This window comes from Vitis vinifera, chromosome 6, assembly GCF_030704535.1.
Source record: "Vitis vinifera cultivar Pinot Noir 40024 chromosome 6, ASM3070453v1".
NCBI lineage: Eukaryota > Viridiplantae > Streptophyta > Magnoliopsida > Vitales > Vitaceae > Vitis > Vitis vinifera.
The window spans coordinates 6,518,446-6,539,088 of NC_081810.1; the positions used below are offsets into that span (position 1 = coordinate 6,518,446).

At 34.4% G+C, this 20,643-nt stretch overlaps 4 protein-coding genes and 2 pseudogenes across 5 annotated transcripts; 3 read left to right on the forward strand and 3 right to left on the reverse strand.

Annotated features, from left to right (window-relative positions):
* Window positions 1-927: 927 nt before the first annotated feature.
* LOC100255277 (glutathione S-transferase U8-like) lies at window positions 928-1,715 on the forward strand (annotated as a pseudogene).
* Window positions 1,716-2,836: 1,121 nt separating this feature from the next.
* Window positions 2,837-3,642, forward strand: LOC104879539 (probable glutathione S-transferase; annotated as a pseudogene).
* A 118-nt stretch (window positions 3,643-3,760) lies between these two features.
* LOC100257097 (universal stress protein PHOS32) lies at window positions 3,761-4,949 on the reverse strand. Its single transcript, XM_002281571.5, has 4 exons — window positions 4,644-4,949; window positions 4,428-4,537; window positions 4,234-4,352; window positions 3,761-4,105 (listed from the first exon to the last, which is right to left on the reverse strand). Exons 1-4 carry the CDS (start codon window positions 4,816-4,818, stop codon window positions 4,015-4,017), a joined length of 495 nt encoding a protein of 164 aa, XP_002281607.1. The 5' UTR covers window positions 4,819-4,949; the 3' UTR covers window positions 3,761-4,014.
* A 233-nt stretch (window positions 4,950-5,182) lies between these two features.
* Window positions 5,183-8,059, forward strand: LOC100265575 (uncharacterized). 2 transcript variants are annotated; one of them, XM_002280117.5, is made up of 5 exons: window positions 5,183-6,315; window positions 6,386-6,679; window positions 6,764-7,052; window positions 7,435-7,545; window positions 7,618-8,059. In XM_002280117.5, exons 1-5 carry the CDS (start codon window positions 6,040-6,042, stop codon window positions 7,728-7,730), a joined length of 1,083 nt encoding a protein of 360 aa, XP_002280153.2. In that variant the 5' UTR covers window positions 5,183-6,039; the 3' UTR covers window positions 7,731-8,059. The 2 variants fall into 2 exon arrangements, with proteins under 2 accessions (XP_002280153.2, XP_010650964.1); XM_010652662.3 differs by having other exon boundaries at window positions 5,760-6,315; window positions 7,630-8,059.
* A 7,133-nt stretch (window positions 8,060-15,192) lies between these two features.
* Window positions 15,193-15,726, reverse strand: CTR4 (copper transporter). Its single transcript, NM_001281036.1, has one exon. It carries the CDS (start codon window positions 15,724-15,726, stop codon window positions 15,193-15,195), a length of 534 nt encoding a protein of 177 aa, NP_001267965.1.
* Window positions 15,727-18,828: 3,102 nt separating this feature from the next.
* On the reverse strand, window positions 18,829-19,464 carry CTR5 (copper transporter). Its single transcript, NM_001281022.1, has one exon. It carries the CDS (start codon window positions 19,462-19,464, stop codon window positions 19,009-19,011), a length of 456 nt encoding a protein of 151 aa, NP_001267951.1. The 3' UTR covers window positions 18,829-19,008.
* Window positions 19,465-20,643: the final 1,179 nt, after the last annotated feature.

Here is a 20,643-nt window from a genome sequence, read left to right on the forward strand (position 1 = left end):
AAATTATATTTAATTCAAAAATAAGAAAATCATTTTTCTTAATATTATTTTTCTTTCTTTAATATTTTCGGGAACCAAACATAGTCTTAATATTTTTCATTTCTTTAGAAAGAAAAAAAAATAATTGATTTCAATTCTCAAATATGATATTAGAATGGAAGAAATTATAGAGGCACAAGATTTCACAATTTTGAAGGAATAATTTTAAAATTTTTAATTCTTTTAAAAAAGAGTGAAATTTCATTGCATTTGAATTTCATTAAAGTATAAGGAGTGAGAGTGACAACTTCAACTTTTTCAATATTACCTTTATCTCTTTTTTTTTTCTTTTTTTCATTATTTATTTTATTTTTTCATTTTTTTAATGGTAAAATATTTTGCAAGAATTTATTTCAAATAAGTACGGAGAATTTTTCTTTTTGTCAATCTAGTATGCTTCATATGAATTAAATTAAATTAATATAAGCTTTTAATTTCTTTAAATAATATAACAATTTTTTTTTTGAGTTAATTAAAAATTTCAAGTAATATCTTTTTCATTTTTCTTACATTACTTCACTACTTTTCTTTTCCATCAAGAAACCTATAGAAAATAGAATACAAATTCTTGTTGGGCTTCCAATATGTATATAAAATTCACATCACTATTTTCTACATGATCATTTATTGAAATTCATGCAATCCATTCAAAGACAGGCTAATGTTTGAAACTTCACCGTGGAAATCATAGTGTCTTAAGGCAAACGCACAGGGTGAGAATTGCAGACATGTTAATGGCGTCATCAAACATCCATCCGATGACCAGAAATATCAACATTTGCCATTATGCCCCTATTATGACCACAAGGAAACCAGTTATAGAGGGTAAGCCTAGAGCCTTGTTCATCAAGAAAATCTCTACTGCACTCTCCTATAAAAATGAAGAAACCACCCCACATGCAGCACACCTCTCCGAACTGCAACAATGGCTGAAGAAGTGAAGCTGTTTGGCATGTGGGCAAGCCCTTTTAGCCGCAGAATTGAAGTGGCCCTAAAGCTAAAAGGGGTTCAGTATGAATACATAGACGAGGACTTGTCCAACAAGAGTCCTTCGCTTCTCAAGCATAACCCAATCCATAAGCAAATCCCTGTGCTTTTGCATAATGGAAAGCCAGTTGCAGAGTCACTTATCATCATAGAATACATCGATGAGACCTGGTAGCACAACCCCATCTTGCCTACAGACCCTTATGAGAAGGCCATGGCTCGGTTCTGGGCTAAGTTCGTAGATGAGAAGGTAAAAATTAGAACTAATTTGTTTTGATTTAGAATAAGTGATAGTTTAATGGTTAGTGAACAAAGTTTATGTGGGTCGCTGTTTGCAGCTCCTGCCAGCATTATGGAAGGCTTTGGTGGGCGAGGAAAAGGAGCGAGAGACGGCCATTGAAGAAGCTCATCAGCAGCTGAAAACCCTGGAGAATGAGCTTGAAGAGTAGAGATTCTTTGGAGGGGACGGTCTGGGATTTGTAGACATAGCAGCAAATATTCTAGTTTGGCTTGGAGTTAGCCAAGAAGCTCTGGGAATGAACATCATAGGTGAAGAGAAATTTCCCATTCTGCATGAATGGACTCAGGGGCTCCTTGATGATGCTGTCTTCAAGCAGTGAGTGCCACCAAGAGAGAAACATGTTGCCTATTCTCGAGTTCATTTTGACTCCTTAACTGCTCAGAAATGAAGGGTTGATAGCATGATACCAATCTTTGTTGTCATATACTTCACTACTATGTATTCTGTAGTCATAAGAGTGTGATCCATGCATAGTTGGATAGAGTTAGAACCCATTTGATAGTGATTCTAAGAAGCGCTTTTAATATTTCTATTACTATAAAAAATTTATTATTCAAAGTATTAAAAATGCTAGAAACATTTTTCTAGAATCACTCCCAATAGCACACTTAATCCAGTTTCTTTGAATAAATACTGATATGGTATGTCATTATATTTGTTGAGAAATAAAAGTCTTTATAGTGTTTTTTTTATATGTTTGTTGGGAGAGTATACTAAATGATAAGTTCAGAAAAACCTGTCCATGAATCTACTATTGTTGCCTGTAGTATTAAGAAGAAGAAGAAGCATGCTAAGATTCCAAGGATTACAGCATTCCCTTTTCTTTCTGGGCTTTCTTTCTATAATTATCACTAACAAAGGGATATGATGATTTATTAACAAATTCAATTATTGAGTGATCTATAGAGCTGCATAGACTTTGTTCTGTTTCTTTGAATAAAAGCTTATGTGGTATATCACTAAATTTGTGCATTAATTTCATTATCGATTAAAAAAAAACAAAAATTTTCATCACTGCCTATGATTCATCCAATATCAGATGCCAAAAGATATCTCTAATACCATGCCTTTTCTTCCAAATAAGAGAACTTCAATGCTCTTTTACCAACAGCCATGACTGATTCTGGTTTCAAGCTAGAGTGTAAATTCGAATCCCGGGTATGATAAAGTCAAGACAGAGATACCTTATAGAATACATAAGAACCTGAGAGAGAGGTGCATGTTGATGGTGTCATGGAGCACATCATTGATTGTTACCTAGCCATTTATTCATTTTAGTAGTTAACTGAATGATGATGAATTGGTTGACTAAAGGATTATAATATGGGACAGTTACTGACTTTAGGATGGTTAAATTCAAGCAAGTTTGAATGGTATTTTTTGATTTTATATCTTTTCCCCATTAAAGAAGAAAGATGTGTTCATCTACCTCTAGATTAGATTAATACAGAATTGGGTATCAAGAAGCCTCTGTGGAATTTCCTTCTTCTGACCAAAAAAAAGTGTGAATGTCCTATAAAATGAGCCAAATCCATAGACAAGATGCATATTTCCAAGTGGTAGAACTGTAATGGCACAAGAAGTGAAACTCTTTGGCATGTGGGCAGGTCTCTTTTCTCGAAGAATAAAACTAGCTCTGAAACTGAAGGGGGTTCAATTTGAATTCATAGAGGAAGACCTGCAAAATAAAATTCCTTTGCTCCTCAAGTATAACCCCATCCATAAGAAGGTTCCAGTCCTTCTACACAATTGGAAGGCCTATTGCAGAGTCACTTGTTATTCTTGAATACATAGATGAGACTTGGACAGATAACCCTATCTTACCTCGAGATCCTTGCGACAGAGCCATGGTGCGGTTCTGGGCTAAGTTCATCGATGAGAAGGTACATGATGAGTACAGTTCATTTTCGCTTTCATATTCATTAAGCTAAAATCAAACTTGCCTTCCCAATTTTATGCAGCCGTTATGGGTGGCATGGGATGCTTTTAGCAGCAAAGAGGAGGATCGGGACAAGGCTATTGAAGAAGCTTGAAGCAGCTGAAAGCACTAGAAAACGAGCTCAAGGAGAAGGAATTCTTCGGAGGGGGACACTGTTGGATATCTGGACATTGCTGCAATCATGGTGGCTTCTTGGTTTGTGGTTATGCAAGAAGTAACGAAGGTAGAATTGCTCACTGAAGAGAATTTCCCTATCCTATGTCAATGGGTTGGGAAGTTTGTTGATTGTCCCGTAGTCAAGGAATGCTTGCCTCCTAGAGAGAAAATGGAGGAGTTCACTAAAGTCTACCTCAAAGACTTCATTGCTTCCAAATAAATGGTTCAAATATGAATTAACTAGATTTTGAGCCTAAACTCTTTATGTCCTATGATCTTGTATTTTGATTTTATATCTAGTGATTAGTCTCTCTCTATATTTAGCTTTCAATAAGGAGTTTGTGACATCATAAAACTACAAAATCTGTTTATTGATATTGGTACAAGGGACTTGAAGATTTGCAGAAACTTATGCAATCAATACAAAGAACAAAGGGCAAATGAATTAATACTTGGAACACACAGTAAGCAATACTAAAAAGAACACTAGTACATACCACCACTGTCTTTGAAGATGATCTCAACAGAGGATTTCTGGGGAGAATCCATGAACCCACCTCGGTTTGTGTAAGATCAGATTCAGGAAATGAAATCAGAAGCCATGGCTGCTCGGATCCTTAACGATGGTCACAGGGCAAGTTGCATGGACCATCACATAGTTGGTCACACTCCCCAGAAATGTCCTGTTTTGAATCAACCAATACATTAAAAACTATACTGTAAATGATTTAAATGCTCAATGTTAATTTCTCCCTTCTTCTTCCTCCTTTTCACCTAAGTTTTCAAGCAAAAGAGGAAGAGAGAAATATACCTTTGGATGGTGCCAAGGCCTCTGCTCCCCATGACCAAGGAATCAAGCTTCAACTCTGCAACTGCATCACAAAGCTTGTCTCTTGCATCACCCCAGTAAATCTTTGCTATTATCTTCGCCTGTATTGATTTCTGAGTCAATACTCACAGATGACAAACACATATAAACAACAAATTAAACAGAGAGGAAGAGACCTTTTTCTGGCTAGAAGCAGTGGCAAGCATACCCAAGAACTCAGGATCAAGGTTGATCTCATACTTCTGGGCCACATCCAGATCACGAAACTCCTCTAATGGAATCAAAGCTACAACCCCAGATGATCATCAACAAGGAAATCAAAGAAGATGGAAGTGAAAAAAAAAAATCATGCATGATGAGCGACTCTGATGAGAATGAAAAGCTTTACATACGTGAACCAGTGGCCGACCAGAGCAGGTTGCGAGACTCGTCTCCTTGGGAAGGCTTGACGTGGATGAAGAAGAGTGTGTCCCCCTTGTCAAGTAGATTATCTATGGCCCATTTCAGAGCTATGTTGCTGCCTTGAGAGAAGTCCACTGCCACCCCTATCTTCCTATCTTTTGCCATACTCTTTTCCTCTCTTCAGCTAAATGAAGTATAGAGAAAGAGACTAAACTTCAGTTTCTGATAATGGATTCTGATCGGTTTTTAAGGTAAAACGCAGAAGTCAATGGCTATTTTGCTTTGCTTTGCTGTGTCACATGTCACATTGATGAACCGTGATCCTCATCAACACGCATTAAAAGGAAGTGCAACAACGCTTACTCTTCTCTGCTCTCTTTCTTTTTCTTCGCATTTGGATTGGTAGTTGAGTGTTACAGTTTATTGTGGGTGATCTCTTCAAACTGCTTTTCTAAAATAGATCAAAGAAATCTTTTCACATGATTTAGTTGAGAATGAAAGTATTTTGAAAACTAGTTGAAAGATGTAAAAATGAAGAATGAAGACTGGGAGGTGGACCATGAGGCATGTGGTGGAATGGGGCTCACAGGGCCTAACCCAACCACCAGTCTTCTCAACTACTCACCCAAAAGCAAGTTGGAGAATCTGTGGGCGTTTACTATGAAATCACCCCAACTCTCCATTTATCTGCCTTAATTTATTCCGAGTCTTTATGAAAATAAAACATTATTAGGAGTTCAAAAATCCCTACATAACACAAGCCATTCTCCTTTTCATTCACAAGCCCCTCCCTCTAAGCCTCAAATACTAAAGATGTGGTCAAGTGATCCTGAAACCCAAGTGGCAAATGCAATTTTGAGTAAAACTGTCCTGACCCAGATGCAGATGACTCCAAGCCAAATTTAGTCTTCTTCAAACATGTTGACCAGCAGCTCAGCAAAGGCTTGTCCCACAACCACAAAATGGTAATGAGTCATCAGGAACCCTAGTGAGAACCCTGAACTAATAAATAATAACACTTTGACTATAACTATTTGTAGTTATATGAGGACTGGAATAACTTTATAGCTATGCAAATGGCTTTGTTGATTATAAAAATGGAGTTCATGCAAGTCTCATATAGCTGGACAAACGTCAACTCCAAGTCCACCCACAAAAAACCTCAGCACTGTACACTCCCCCACAAACTTCAGATTGTGTTTTCACACTGTTCCCAACTTTTTCTGACCACCTTCTTTTCTTTCTTAAAGCAATGTGTTCCCTTGTTTGACATTCGCCCTCTAGAGAGAAAAGAGTATCTGACTCAGTAATTATCGTATCTTCTCCACCCAGCAACAGCAGCCTCAGTATTGTATTATCAAAACAACCCACCTAAGTTCTGTGGCTATGGCTGTTGACTTGCATGGAAGGGAGTCTTTGCTTCCATCTCAGTTTTTCACTGAAGATGATTTTATCTCTGAGAAGAAGCATATCAACAAGGGGGGCAGTTCCGGGGCTTGCTTTGCCTGGGATGTTCCTAACAGGGTTGCTTCATGTGGGTCTAGTTTGATCGAGATGGAGAGCGACGAGGATGATTGCATTGCTAAGTTGACTCGCCGATTGGCTCAGTCTCAGTACCTTCTTGAAGAAGATGACCCAGACGTTGGCTCCGAGAACCCTAAGGTGGTGTCGTCTGATTCTATATGTGCTCTTCTTGATTCATGTGAAGTTCTGATTTTTGTTGTGTTTGCAGTTATGGGGTTTCACCGGTTGGCCTCAGTCGACTCTCTGGTCTCCCTTGGGCCCGAATCTTGGAACCCAAAGAGAAACACCGGTGTCTCCGGCAACGGCCATAAGCGGAAAAGGGGGCACTTGGGATTTGTTTTACGACGCTGCCGGAATCAACGACGATGGACCCAGATATCACCATTCTCCAAAACTTCCGGCCACATCCCTAAAGTCCAGTTTAATCAATCCCGTGAAGAACCCCAACGCTGGATTCTACAGTAACCAAGATCTCTCTGATGATCACCTCCGAGCTTTTCAAGTAAGAACCCATGTGAAGAACCCTAAAGTTGTCTACAGATTTCCAGTCTTCCGTTTTAATCTTTGGTTTGGTATGTTTCTGTAGTTTTATCAGCTGAAGCAGCAACAGCTTATGAAGCAAAACAGAGACTCGGTTCTGTGGGAAAGAAGAGGATGGGCAACTCAGAGACAGCAGAGCAAGGAGAGGGCTTGTAGTGGGTTTGGGAACACGCCAACATGGGCTGCTCTGCCACAGCAACCGACCCACAAAGCAGCGGGTTCAGGTCTGAGGGCCATTTTCCTTCGTGGGTCTGATTCCAGAAGTGGGTCTTGTGGCACCGGTGTTTTCTTGCCTCGTGGAACCGGCAACCCTTCAGATTCACGCAAGAAACAGGGTACCATTTTCGCCCATTTGGGTCGTTTGAGCCTTTTCTTAACCTGCTTATTGTCTTCTCTCTCTGTCTGATCTGTTACTATTCATTTAAAAAATGCACCTCCACTGCATTAAATATCCACAACTTGCTTTGAATTTTGATTCTTTTCATGGCATGGTTTGATTTCAAAGATTCTGATTAATCTTCTGGTTTCTATTTTTTTTATTTCTTGGATATAACCTGACAATGTGAACTGGAATCGTTCTTTTGGGACCACTTGCCGGGTCTTTTCACAGATTTTCTTCTTGCATCTTTGCCGTTTGCTTTCCCATGTTCTCATTTTTCCTTTTTCTAATGGGCACTAGGGAGTTGTTCTAATTGCTGTGTCCTGTGGTTTAATCAGAATGCTCCACTGCCCTTATACCAGCCAGAGTAGCCCAGGCCCTGAAACTCAACTTTGATGAAATGGGTGTTGTATCACCATCCCTGGGTGGCCGTTTGTCTCTGCAACATGGTACCATACAAACTTCCCTTTGATAATTGATCTTTTTTTTTCCAATAAACATCTTGTTGATAATCACTGTAGATGCGGCACCAGGGCGAAGGAACAGCCTGTATCCACCGCAGAAGCAGCACTGGCCGGCGCCTCCTGCAATGAAGCACCAAGAGATGAATGTTCCTCGGGGATGGACTCACTGACACTTGATGAGGCCCCTCTAATCTTATGATGAAATGCTCAAGTCACATAGAAAAAAGGAAAAGGAAAAAAATGATAGACAATGATCAAAAGCAAAATATTGCTGAGATTTTTCTTCTTTGGTTTTTCAGGATTTCAGGGGTGAGAATTTGGAAAAAGGAAAGGAATAAAAGTTGTCTGAGAGGGAAAAATAGAGAGTCTATAAGGGTTATCATTAGGAATGATGATGATTTAGGTACGATTAGTGGTTGGTGGGGGGCGGGGATTGGCCTTTTGGAAAAGCGCTTGTAATAATGTTAGAGATGTTAACAAAAGAGAGTTGCCCTGCTTACATCTCTTTGTTTCCTCTCTTCTACCAGTACCATTTTAGCTTTCAATAATTTCCCCTTATTTTTTGTATGGTCAAGAAAATGTTTGTTGTGAAACTAAAAATTGTTCCTTGAAATTTTCCCCTTTGTTTATGCAGCAGTATGTATTGCCCTTGGAATATAATCATCAAAATGTGACGTGAAATATCACAGTATGGTGCATACTTCTTTTATAAGATGAGCATATTTGTATGATAGAGGATATAGAAATTGCAAGGAAGTTAGATGGCGAGAATAGCGGTGGAATCAGCCGTTTCGGGGGTGAGGAGTGAGGACTGTGGGATTAGGTGCGGGCCGAGTCCGTGACTTGTTGGGTTGGCATCAAACCCAGCTGCAATTTTCCTTGGCTTTTTCTTTGGTCCTCGTCTCCCTTTTCTTACTCCAGGGACCACGCTGTGGAGAGTGGACTTTGAGAGACGCGGACTCAGATTCTTTTCCCACGATAGTAGAATACATCTCCTCCCACTCGCTCAATGCATAGTCTTTCTTCCCTTTTGTTTTTGTGTGTGTGGTTTTGATTTTCTCATTCCTTTTTCTAAATCTAAGTCAGTCAAGGATTAGGATTATATACAGTAGAATGACAATGACGAGGCTCTTCAAATTTTGTCTAGGTCAACCTGAGCTCTAGATTGGATGGCTTGGGCCTACTCATATTGCAATCCTGATGAAAATTTCAAAAAAAAAAACCCAAGATATAGTAAAATCATTTCAAATGAAACTTTTTTTTTTTAATTAAAACTATATTTGTTAAAAATTAATATTAAGTTAAATTATGTTTAAGCTTTAAGTCATTAAATTGATTTATCAAAATTAATTTTATTTTAATTTATAATATTAAGTTATTATATTAGACATAATTGATATATTTAATAATTTAAATTAAATTATTAAATTAATAAATTGATTTATCAAACACTTTTAAGTGTAAGCGATAGTGGTTCGAATAATGAATTTTCACTAACATTGTAAAATCCATTATATCAAGAAGAGAAAATGTTACAAGGGTGTCTATATAACATATCGGTAAAATTATAATTTGAATGGGTTGAGCAAATCCAATTTGACCTTTGGATAGGTTGTAATCATTTTTAATATTTAATTAATGTTTGAGTTAAGTCTTTTTAATTCGAATTTTTTTTTTAAATATTATAGATAAATTTTAAATTATACTATTTGATTAATTTAATTAATAAGAATCTAACTCGATTAATCTAAATTTAATTGAAACTAAAAAATGACTAATCCAAATTCAATTCACTTAAATTTTTGCCTTAATATCCATTTGCCCTTTGCGAAATTCGAAAGGCAAAAAATGTGGAACCCAAAGGGAATTGAGCGGTGACTTAGAAAAGAGAAAAAAGGGGTCCCACGTTTCTGAGTTCTTCGAAAGCCAGCAAAGTGCATGCATGACTTCGTTTGATGAAGATGGGATGAGTGTCCTCCACCATGCCTTCTTGTAATGGTCAAGACAAATATCAACACGAAGGGTCCAAGTTCTGGATGTGCCTTCTGGGTGAAGGCAAAACTATCAGGCACATGTCCCCTATCATTCTCATTTTCTACTCCTCTTACTGAATTTTTGGTCCAAGAAAATGAGGGAAATGGTCAGATGATGACTGTGTTTTGGGTAGTTGGGTCTGGGCCTTTCTTAGAAACTCAACTCACATGTGGGATCAAGACCATCAATTCACTGTTTTAGGCTTGTTGGGAACTTTTGAGTCCTAAATTCAAAAGAAGCATAATGTGGAAATAGAGGAAATAAAAATATTTATTTTTTTTTTGAAAAGCTAGATTTTATGTTTGAAAGTTATATTTTTAAAATTATCCTTATTGTCTTGAAAATTATCCAAAAATAAAAAAATAAAAAATGGTTTTTTATGGTTGATTTCATAGTAAAAAATATAAAAAAAATTAAAATATAATTAAAGTTTATCAAAAAATCATATATTTTTAAATTATTTAATTTTTATATAATAAAGGGAAATAAATAAAATAGTTTCCAAAAAACATATAGAAATAATTTTTTGAGTTTAAATTTATTTTTTATTTTCCTTTATTTTTTATTTTCTTATATTTTTCCTCTTTTTTTTCCACATTTTCCGGGATCAAACATTTCATAAGTATTTTTTTTATAAAAAATAAAAATAAATAAATAATACTTTTTTAAATAATTGTATGGAAAGAGTTTAATATCTCATTGAGTAAATTATTTTTATATTTAATAAAAATTTATAATATTTGTATTATCATTTAGAATTCCTTGGACTCAACTTGCACCTAAATTCAACAAAAGAAAATTATTCCCCATGACAACTCTATTGATTTGGCTTTTAATATGACTTGAACTCATCAGAGAAGACTTTGAAAATGGCCTTAGTCTTTGCTCCTTAAATCTATGAAGCTGCCTGCCAATCTAGAAAATGGTAATGGACTTTTATGTTCCTAAATCATGAAACTGAAGGGATGATGGGCGTGTGAAATGGGCACTATGGATGGGTGTTAGAATCTTATTGTTTAATACTACTAGAAACTAGAAAATCACAAGTAAGTTAAAATTAAAATACAAAAAAAAAAATATCTTTATTGATTGACATATATCTTAGAATAGATCTTCGACCTTTTGAGATGATTTTCTAATGTAAGGTCAATTTGGCTCGGAAGAGAACATTCTTCGTTTATCCCTTGGTAGAGAGGGGATTCGCTTCCCATTGTAGGCAAAAAAAGTCTTATTCAACCTGATCTACTATCAACATTGCTTATATTAAGTTTTAAAACTTGTTGATAATGATAGTCTATTTTTAAAGTATAACAAACTACTCTAATGGAGTATTTCAATTACGAACAAAAACACAACTATTTAAAAATATTTCTAAAAATTCAATTGACTTTGAATTTGGTTTTTCCATTTTCTTATCCACTTCCTTCGATCAAGGAATGATTGGGCTTCAATTTGGAATATATATTTGTATATTCACAAAGAAGTTGGAAAAAGAAATAGTCTCTTTCATATCATGGATCCTTGTATCTAATATGATTAAACTAAAACTACTTTTTTAATTGTGGGTTCATGTAATTGATGGTTGTTACATACTACTTACATCATGGGTGGACTTATAAATGAAATGTAATAAAAATGTAAGATGGGTAATAAAAAATATTATATAAAAATAATTTATTGACTTAAATTCTATTAAATTGTAATACTTGATTTTTTGTCCGGGATCATGCCAACTGAGATCAAGCTCCTCGATAAGTTCATGGAATCGAGTTACCCCATTAATTTGCAAGGTTGAAGGGGTAATGCCGCTAGATATATATATATATATTTAATGTGTTGATCGATGAATTTGTCTTTATTATATATTTAAATTTTTTATATTTAGTTGTGATCATAATTGAGAGAATTTTTTAAGAGTTTCATCATTGGTTCCTATTTATTAGTGGATTATTCAATGTTGGTGTACTCTATAAACGTATGGATGGCATTGATTGTCAAACCACTTTAAAAATATATTTTTTTATTTTTTATTTTTGATTGTGTATGTGATTTGATTAACAAAATCAAATATTCTTTTGAATCTATTTTTTATTCTCGTATTTTCCTTGGTTTTTTGCTAAACCAAATATAACATTAAAACAAACAAAAATATACTATATGATTTAAAAAGAGCTTAAATTATAAAAATAATAATTATGTTTAGTCACAACTCAACTACCAAATTCTTCTAGTGGTTTAAGTTTTTTATTTTTTATTATATAATGAAGAGACGTGGAAGAAACTTCCACCATAAATTAAAAGAGATTTTATGAAAGCATTTATTTGTTTGGAATTTTTTTTTCATTGTAAAATAAAAAAAATGTTTAGATAATATATTGAAAATCAAATATTATCTTAGAAATATCATATGATTTATTATAATTTTTATATTAATAATTAAGTTATTTTAGTAAAATAATAATAAATCTATATTAAAATAATTTATTACACCATTTTAAAATTTTAAAAAATAGAAAATAATAATTAAAAAGAAAAGGAAAAAACGTTAATCTAAGAAAATAAAAATTATCAAATAAAATATGAGAAACAAAGATTGAATATTCTCCAATACAGTTACTCCATGAATGGAATTCTCCTCGATCAGAGGTCTTATGATACGACGCCGTTTCACTGCCCCCGAAACACACCGCCAAGGACATCAGAGCCAGCATCACCACATACGCCAGGCCCATGCGGAGAACGTGGACCAGCCCTGGGGTAACGTGGGTCGACGACCTAGGTTTGATCAGCCGGCTATGGGAGAGTCACTCCACGATGAAGGCCATCACGAAGACGAAGACCAAGCCTACGGCGTACATGCCGGTGCGAGCTCCGGGCCAGCCGGAGAAGAGTATCCCGGTGTCCTTCCCTCAGAATATGGATCTTGTCATGTTACGATTGGACATTATTCATAGGCCGTTTGACAATTTTTTTTTTTTTTAATTTCTATGTTACTATACATTGAGGATAAGAATAATTTTTTAGTTAAATAAAAAATTGCTTCAAAGATTTCCTTACTTTTGTAAAACATAAAGGCTATGTTTCATCCCCAAAAGTACTAATGAAAACAATATTATGTTTGGTTCTTGAAAATTCAAGAGAAAAAAACATATAGATGAAAAATAAAAATTAGATTTAAAGTTAAATAAATAATTTTTATATCATATTTTAAACTCATTTCACTTATTTAATTTTTCTATATACAAATTAAATAATTTTAAAATATATAATTTTTTTTATTACTTTTAATTATATTTAAATTTCTTTACTATTTTTCATAATAAAATCATGAAAAAACTATTTTCTTTAATTTTTTTTTTCTTAGTACTTTTTAGGAACCAAACATAATCTTAAGAAAAATATAAAAGAAAACCAAATATAATTAAAATTAATTAGAAATTTATGCATCTTCAAATTATTTAATATTTATATAAAAGAGTTAAAATAAGTGAAATTAATATGAATATGTGTTTACCCATTTAAATAGAGTTGACATCCTCTTTAAATGTTATTTCATATTTAGTAAAGAAATAAAAGTATAATATAAAAATTATTGTTTAAAATTATAAAATAGCTTTCGGAGTAATTATGATATCATATTGTAGTTTGGGCTTTCTAAAAGTAGAAGATTAAAATTAAATTAAAAGTAGGAACTAAAATTAAGATATAACAAAAAAAAAAAAAACAACATGGATAGAAAACCATTTGATCACAAGACTAACTACACTTGTCACTTTTTATGTTTAAAATTGAACAAAAACTTTTTGTAGTCAACAAAAAATTTTCCCCAAGTTAGAAGCAAATGTCAACCGAGTTCCTCGCTAGCATTCCACCTATTATCAATAAAACGAATCGATCCTAATTAGGGGTCTCTAACGGGCGGGCTGGGCCGTAAATAGGAGGTCTGTGGCCCAACTCGGGCCGGGCCTATGGGCCCGTTGACTGGTCAACGGGCCGGGCCATGCTAAAATGCTAGGCCCGTGGGCTAGCGGGCTGGGCAGGCCGGGCCGGGCCGACGGGCTTTTTTAAATAAGCCAAAATGGCTTTCAAAAAAGGGAAGAGAGAGGGGGGGATTCGAACCCCTCCCCTCATGTTTAAATTTCAAGGTTCTAACCAACTGAGCTACATTCCTTTTATGCTTATTAATTGAATATTTTTTTAATACTTTTTATTTTTGTAGTTTTTTTTTAAAAAGGGCGGGCCTAAGGGCTGGGCCTAAATTTAGGCCCGCGGCCCGGCCCGCCCATAAACGGGCTTGAGCCAGGCCTAAAGCGGGCCGCGGGCTTTTTGGAGACCCTTAATCCTAATGATTAAAGTAGACAAGCCAATTGGAAATGTTGTTTTCCAACTACAAAAGAAAAAGAAGGCTTTGGAACAATGCATTGATGAGTTAAAATTGGTAAATGGGATGAAAAGGAAGAGTTTTCAATAATCAATAGTTCACAAAAAGTTAAAAGAGGCTAATAGGTAATTCCTTCATAGAAAATGTGTTAAAGGCAAAAGTTTGAAGTAGATTTGTCTTCTGTAAATTTCAAGTGTATAGTTGATAGATATCTTATCAATCATCATATGGTTTCTTATAAATATTGATATGGATACAAGGGAATGATACACTGTTGTACAAAACCTACCTTCCCATCCAAGTTACAAGACCAACATCAATGTTCACAACGACAAATTCAATCTCAACATTCTCCAAATTAAACATAACATTTATTACATGAAGAAAAGACATACTTAATGTTTAACATCAAGCAAACAAATAAAGAACACATCCTTGGTTATTTGATTAGGAGGTCCAAACATCCTCTTAGTGTAAGCAGAAAGCCACGATAATATGATAGTCATAATCAATCACATTCAAAAGAAGTCTCCCCAAGTGAAAGTATAATAAATAATGAATGAAAATGTCATATGTTTGAGACCCAATTGCCTAACAAGGCATCATATACAATGTAAACATATAGTAAGCGGATTGCATAGAACACTCATCCCTTGACTGTGAATTCAAACATAGTACCCTTTTAATTGACTCTCGTATTGATTAGTTCTTAAAATTGGTTTCCATCAAGATCTCTCAATCATAATGCTCCTTGAAATCAACTCTTTGGTTATATAAGGAGTAAGGAGTATTCAAGTTTGATCTCTGAAATTTCTACTAGGATTACCCACAAGTCCCCTTCTTTTTAACCTACAAGGAGCATAGCTTTTTCAAATAATAATAATAATAATAGTTAGCCTGTGAGAGTGCCTAGTTTTTTCAAATAAGAATAATAATAATTAGGAACCCAACTTTTCCAAATAATAATATTTATCCTATAAAACGGGGGAAGGCTAACATTTCCAAAAGTATATAAATTGTAAGGGTCCTAAGTAGTGAAAATAAGTTTCGACCCGCACAAAAGGCTAACGATCAGGGCATGTAAACCAAGATGTACAATATAAGCCTAGGATTTCATTATTTCCTTTCTTACACAAATGCAATCGAAATGGGTTATAAAGTTCCTCGTACAATATTACACAACCATTTGTAATTGAACACCAACCCAATTGAACTGATCAGCAACTCATTGGAGAAAGATAAAAGGCCTTCTCCGACGGCCGCAACGTTTCACTCCCCCTGAAAAGCCTACTCCCAAAAACCAAAAACCCCACTGCGTGTCCGGCCACCGCCACCAGAAACATTCCGCCATTGAAGGACATCAAAGCCAGCATCACCATATACTCCAGACCCATCCGAATAGCGTGCAGCAGCGTCTGAACCACCCCTGCGGCTACATGGGTCGACCCAGGCTTGATCAGCTGGAAATGGGAAAGCCACTCCACGATGATGGCCATAACGAAGACGACGATCAAGGCTAACGCGTACATGCCGCTGCGTGTTCCGGGCCAGCCAGAGAAGAGAATCTCGGCTTTCTTCCCCCAGTAGAATGTCATGTGCATCATCATCTCCATGTGGTGCATGGGTGGCATCCCGGTGGAGTTCGCTGGCGGTGGCGACATGTGCATGTGACCGTGATCGTGATCGTGATCGTGATCCATTTCCTTGACGTGTTTTGGTTCTGGGAAGAGGCTGATGGGGCTGATATACATAGACGACAATTTGATAGTACATGAGACGGCATTGTACTGGTAATGGAATAGTGTGTAGTACAATATACATTCCATATATGGGAAAATACATGGTTAATCAAGAAGCTTATTAGGAAAATGTTTTCTTTCTTCTTTTTTTTCTATCAGTATGAGACTTTTATTTTTTTTCTCTTTTTAGATAGAAAATATAAATGTTGTTTCTAATTTTTATAAATGCTAAATATTTTTGGTATTCAAATTTGTTTTGGCTTTTAAAAATAAAAGATAAAAACATATTTAATAATTATATAAGTGAAGAAAAATATTTTTGATGATTTTAGTCATTTTACAATGAATGCTAGAAAATTTTCAATATTTTGAGATGCCACACTAAGAAAAATTAGATTATTATATGAGTGTTAATTTCTCATTTTAAAAATATGTTGAGAGAATCCCATTTAATTAAAAATAAATAATTTTTTATGACTCTCTACAACAATGTTGAAAATGATGAAGGTATTAAAAGTTGGTACTTGAATTTATAGAAATATGAAAAATATGGGATGAAAAATGTGAAAAAGAAAAGAAAACAAAATTTGGGTGGAATGAAAATATTAGAAAAGATTTTAAGGTTATGTTTAGTTAGTAGGATAGAATATATATATGTAGGACCTCAGGCGTTACCAACTCTCCTAAAAGCAATTGCTTGTAGGAAATGCGTATATCCTAATCTTACAGTACATTCATCCAAGCGCCCATGGTGAACACAAGGGGAGTTGATGGACGCAGTCAACCCTTCGATCTGCCAACAATATGTATATTAGGAAATGTACATATATGATTTTTAATAAGATATGATATTATTGAATATTATATTCAATGGATCTTTTATATTTAATTTGTAAATTAATAAAAATGAGATATAATATATATTATTTTTCAATGTTTAAAAATAAAAATTATATTATATTTCAATATTTTTTATTTTTTACATTTAATAATAGTCATGATTAAAATATTTAAATTTTATAAATAAAAATTTATTATATTATGTTATTCAATATATAAAAATATTTTTTATATATTGAATAATAAATATATTAATATTATTTAATAATATATTTTATAATTTTTTTTAGTTTTCCTTTTTTAACCAAAAATATATATATATTTTGCAAGATAAGTAATATAAAAAAATAAAAATAAAATTGATAAAAAATAAAAAATAAAGTTATGATATATGGGATATGATAATATCGAGTTATCTTATTCCATGTTTGATTGAATATAAGATATGATAAATTGTGAGATGAACTTATCTGTTTTTATCATTAACCAAACATGAGATATGATATGTTATCTCATCTCTTATTTATTCTTGCGTTACATCCAACTCTAAACAATAAAACAAATAATAGTCAAATTATTATTAGTCAATACATATATTTGTCTAACTTGAAATGAAAAATTAAATCATTCAAAAATTTTAAATAAGATTTATATAAATTACTTAATTTAAAAGTTTGTTTTAAAAGTCTCTTCACAAAATTATTTTTGGTCAAACGAGTTGATACAAGGATTAATGAAAATCAAGGTACTAGAATGAAGAAGATGGGTAAAATAAGTTTGTGCAAAATGGTTGGCAAGGGACTTAATGGAAAGTCCAATCCAGAAGAGATTTTGGTGGAATATTATTAATTGACAAAGTCTTTAAAGTCACCATCTTTGTAGTTAATTTCCAAGTCTTGAAGAAGAAAGCAGGCTAAGGCTTGTCTATTTCTGTGATCTATCTTGTAAGGCATGAGTCATGCTGTTTGGGAGAAGTCACTTCAAAAATTTTGGCTTATATCATGAATGGTGACTTGATCATCTTAATTTTCAACACCAAAGGTCTACTACCTGGAAATTTGGCTTTACAAGAGAGCCAAATACATTCATAACTATCAATTCCATGTACAAATACATACATAACACTCAAAGAGCAAGAATCAACCTGTCAACCCAATTAAATAAATAATCTAAAACAAGCTTAGCGAAAATTTAAATAGCTGGCTCTAGCAAGCTTGGAAAGAAACCAAAAAAAAAATTAAAAAAAAAAAAAAAATCATATATTAGCAAAAGGCACGAAACAATGAAAATTATTTTCTCCAAAATGCACTCCCCATGGAAGTGACCTTTTTGGGTTGTAAATTCATTTATATTTTATACATAATACATGTTTAGATAATTCTTCCAAAATTCTAAATAAGATTTATATAAATTACATTATTTTAAAATTCTCTTCACAAAATCATTTTTGATGAAAAGGGCTATCAAAATACTAGAATCCAAGAAGATGGGTTAAATTAGTTTGTGCGAAATGGCTGGCAAGGGAACAAAGTGAGAAACATTTATATACAGAGCAACTTCATATAACCCTTCGTATGAATAGATGATGAACAGAAAGAAAAAAAAAAGGAGGAAAAAGAGAAAAGATTCTCATGCTAGCTTTTCTTAACTCCTATAATTTGGCATCATACATGGGAAGCATAGGAAGCATAACAATGTGCGGTGAACTAGAAATTGTTGACCAACCAGGAAAGGAAGAAGGTGAGTTGAGCCCTTTTACCAGATACAACACCAACTTGAGAATCGACTACCTTAATTCAGGCAACGAGGAGCTTTGACCCAAAATAGTGTGTTTTAAAAAAAAGTTCCAAAAAATAAAGTTGCTTTGAAAATAATGTCCGATCTAATATGTCTGTGCCACATAAGCTGTAAAGTCATAAAACCGTAGTTGGTGACTACGGTTTTATTTTTTTAAAGTGGTTAGAAACCGTAATTACCAATCACGGTTTTAACTTTAAGTTTAAAGCCGTAGTTGGTGACTATGACTTTGACTTTTTTTTTAAATGGTCAAAGCCGTAGTCACCAACTACGGCTTTAAACTTAAAGTTAAAATCGTGATTGGTAACTACAGTTTCTAACCACTTTAAAAAAATAAAACCGTAATCACTAATTACGATTTTATGACATGACAGTTTATATAGCACAAACGCATTTGATCGGACATTATTTTTAAAATAATTTTATATTTTGAAATTTTTTTTTTAAACGTACTATTTTGGGTCAAAGCTAGGCAACGAGAATCATAAGTCATCATATGACAAGACAAGAACATACAGTATAAGCCCTAGAATTTCATTATTTCCGTCCTTACACAGACGCAGTAGAAATAGGTTAATTATAAAGTTCCACGTACGTACAATAGTACACTGCCATTTGTAATTGAATTCCAACCCAATTCAACTGATCAGCGACTCATTAAGGAAGATCAGAGGTCTTCTCCAACGACACCATTTCACTCCCCCTGCAAACCCTACTCCCGAAAACCAAAAACCCCACTGCGTGTCCGGCCACCGCCACCAGAAACACTCCGCCATTGAAGGACATCAGAGCCAGCATCACCATATACGCCAGACCAATCCGAATAGTGTGCAGCAGCGTCTGAACCAGCCCTGCGGCTGCATGGGTCGACCCAGGCTTGATCAGCCGGCAATAGGAAAGCCACTCCACGATGATGCCCATAACGAAGACGACGATCAAGGCTAAGGCGTACATGCCGCTGCGAGCTCCGGGCCAGCCAGAGAAGAGAATCTCGGCTTCCTTGCCCCAGTAGAATGTCATGTGCATCATCATCTCCATGTGGTGCATGGGTGACATCCCGGTGGAGTTCGCCGGCGGTGGCGACATGTGCATATGATCGTGATCTTGATCCATTCCCGTGACGTGTTTCGGTTTTGGGAAGAGGCTGATGGGGTTGATATATATAGACGATAATTTGATATTACATGAGACGGTTTATTAAGAAAATGCATTAACTTTTTTTTTTCTCTTTCTAATACAAAATATAAATTATTAACAAACCTTGTCACTTTGTAAAAATAATATTAATATCATCAGTAACATGTTTGTTGTAAAGACTAAAATGATGACGGGTAATGTGAGAGCTGTATAGGTGAGGTCTAATAAAATGTACTTGTCAGCTTGTCTTGTATATGTAATAGCCCACCTTTGACTAGTTGGAGGATAATCTTAAAAACATACTAAAATTATTATTTTAGTATATAAAGTGAAAATTATTTTCTTTAAAATGCACTTCCCATTAAAGTGACTTTTTTGAATTCTAAATTTATCCATATTCTATACCTACTACATGCTTACATAATTCTTCCAAAATTCTAAGATTTATATAAATTACATTATCTTAAAATAATCTTCACAAAATCATTTTTGGTCAAAAGGGCTATCAAAATACTAGAATCCGAGAAGATGGGTTAAAATTAGTTTGTGCAAAATGGTTGGCAAGGGATTTAATGGAAAGTCCAATCCAAAAGGGACAATGGTGGAATATTATTAATTGACGAAGTCTTTAAAGTCACCATCTTTGTAGTTAATTTCCAAGTGTTGGAGAAGAATGCATGCTAAGGCTTGTCTATTTCTGTGATCTCTCTCTTGTAAGGCATGAGCCATGCTGTTTGGGAGAAGTCACTCCAAAAATTTTGGCTTATATCATGAATGGTGACTTGACCATCTTAATTTTCAATACCAAATGTCTACTACTTGGAAATTTGGCTTTACAAGAGAGCCAAATACACTTATATAACACCCAAAGGGCAAGAATCAACCTTTAAATAAATAATCTAAAAAAAATTTTATTCAACTATATATCTAACGACTTTTAGATAGTGCCGTCTGATGCCTTTTTTCTTTTAAGTGATTGTTTCCTTTTGATTTTTGCCGGCCCTTGTGAACTCTGATCTTGTTTCGTTTGCCTTCTTTTCAAGCAATATTGGTTCATCTACAAATGAAAAGAAATGGAGATGGGCTACAATGGCGGAGAAAACAGTGATTTGAGGCCCTGTACGCAGAAACGGAAACAGTGGGTCAACCATACCC

Coding starts and splice junctions, on each gene's coding strand:
- LOC100265575 (XM_002280117.5), top strand. CDS start 6,040: ATGGCTGTTGACTTGCATGGAAGGGAGTCTTTGCTTCCATCTCAGTTT. Junction 6,316..6,385: donor TTGGCTCCGAGAACCCTAAG/GTGGTGTCGTCT, acceptor TTGTGTTTGCAG/TTATGGGGTTTCACCGGTTG. Junction 6,680..6,763: donor ATCACCTCCGAGCTTTTCAA/GTAAGAACCCAT, acceptor ATGTTTCTGTAG/TTTTATCAGCTGAAGCAGCA.
- LOC100257097 (XM_002281571.5), bottom strand. CDS start 4,818: ATGGCAAAAGATAGGAAGATAGGGGTGGCAGTGGACTTCTCTCAAGGC. Junction 4,538..4,643: donor CTGGTCGGCCACTGGTTCAC/GTATGTAAAGCT, acceptor CTGGGGTTGTAG/CTTTGATTCCATTAGAGGAG. Junction 4,106..4,233: donor GGCCTTGGCACCATCCAAAG/GTATATTTCTCT, acceptor GATTCAAAACAG/GACATTTCTGGGGAGTGTGA.
- CTR4 (NM_001281036.1), bottom strand. CDS start 15,726: ATGTATATCAGCCCCATCAGCCTCTTCCCAGAACCAAAACACGTCAAG.
- CTR5 (NM_001281022.1), bottom strand. CDS start 19,464: ATGGATCAAGATCACGATCATATGCACATGTCGCCACCGCCGGCGAAC.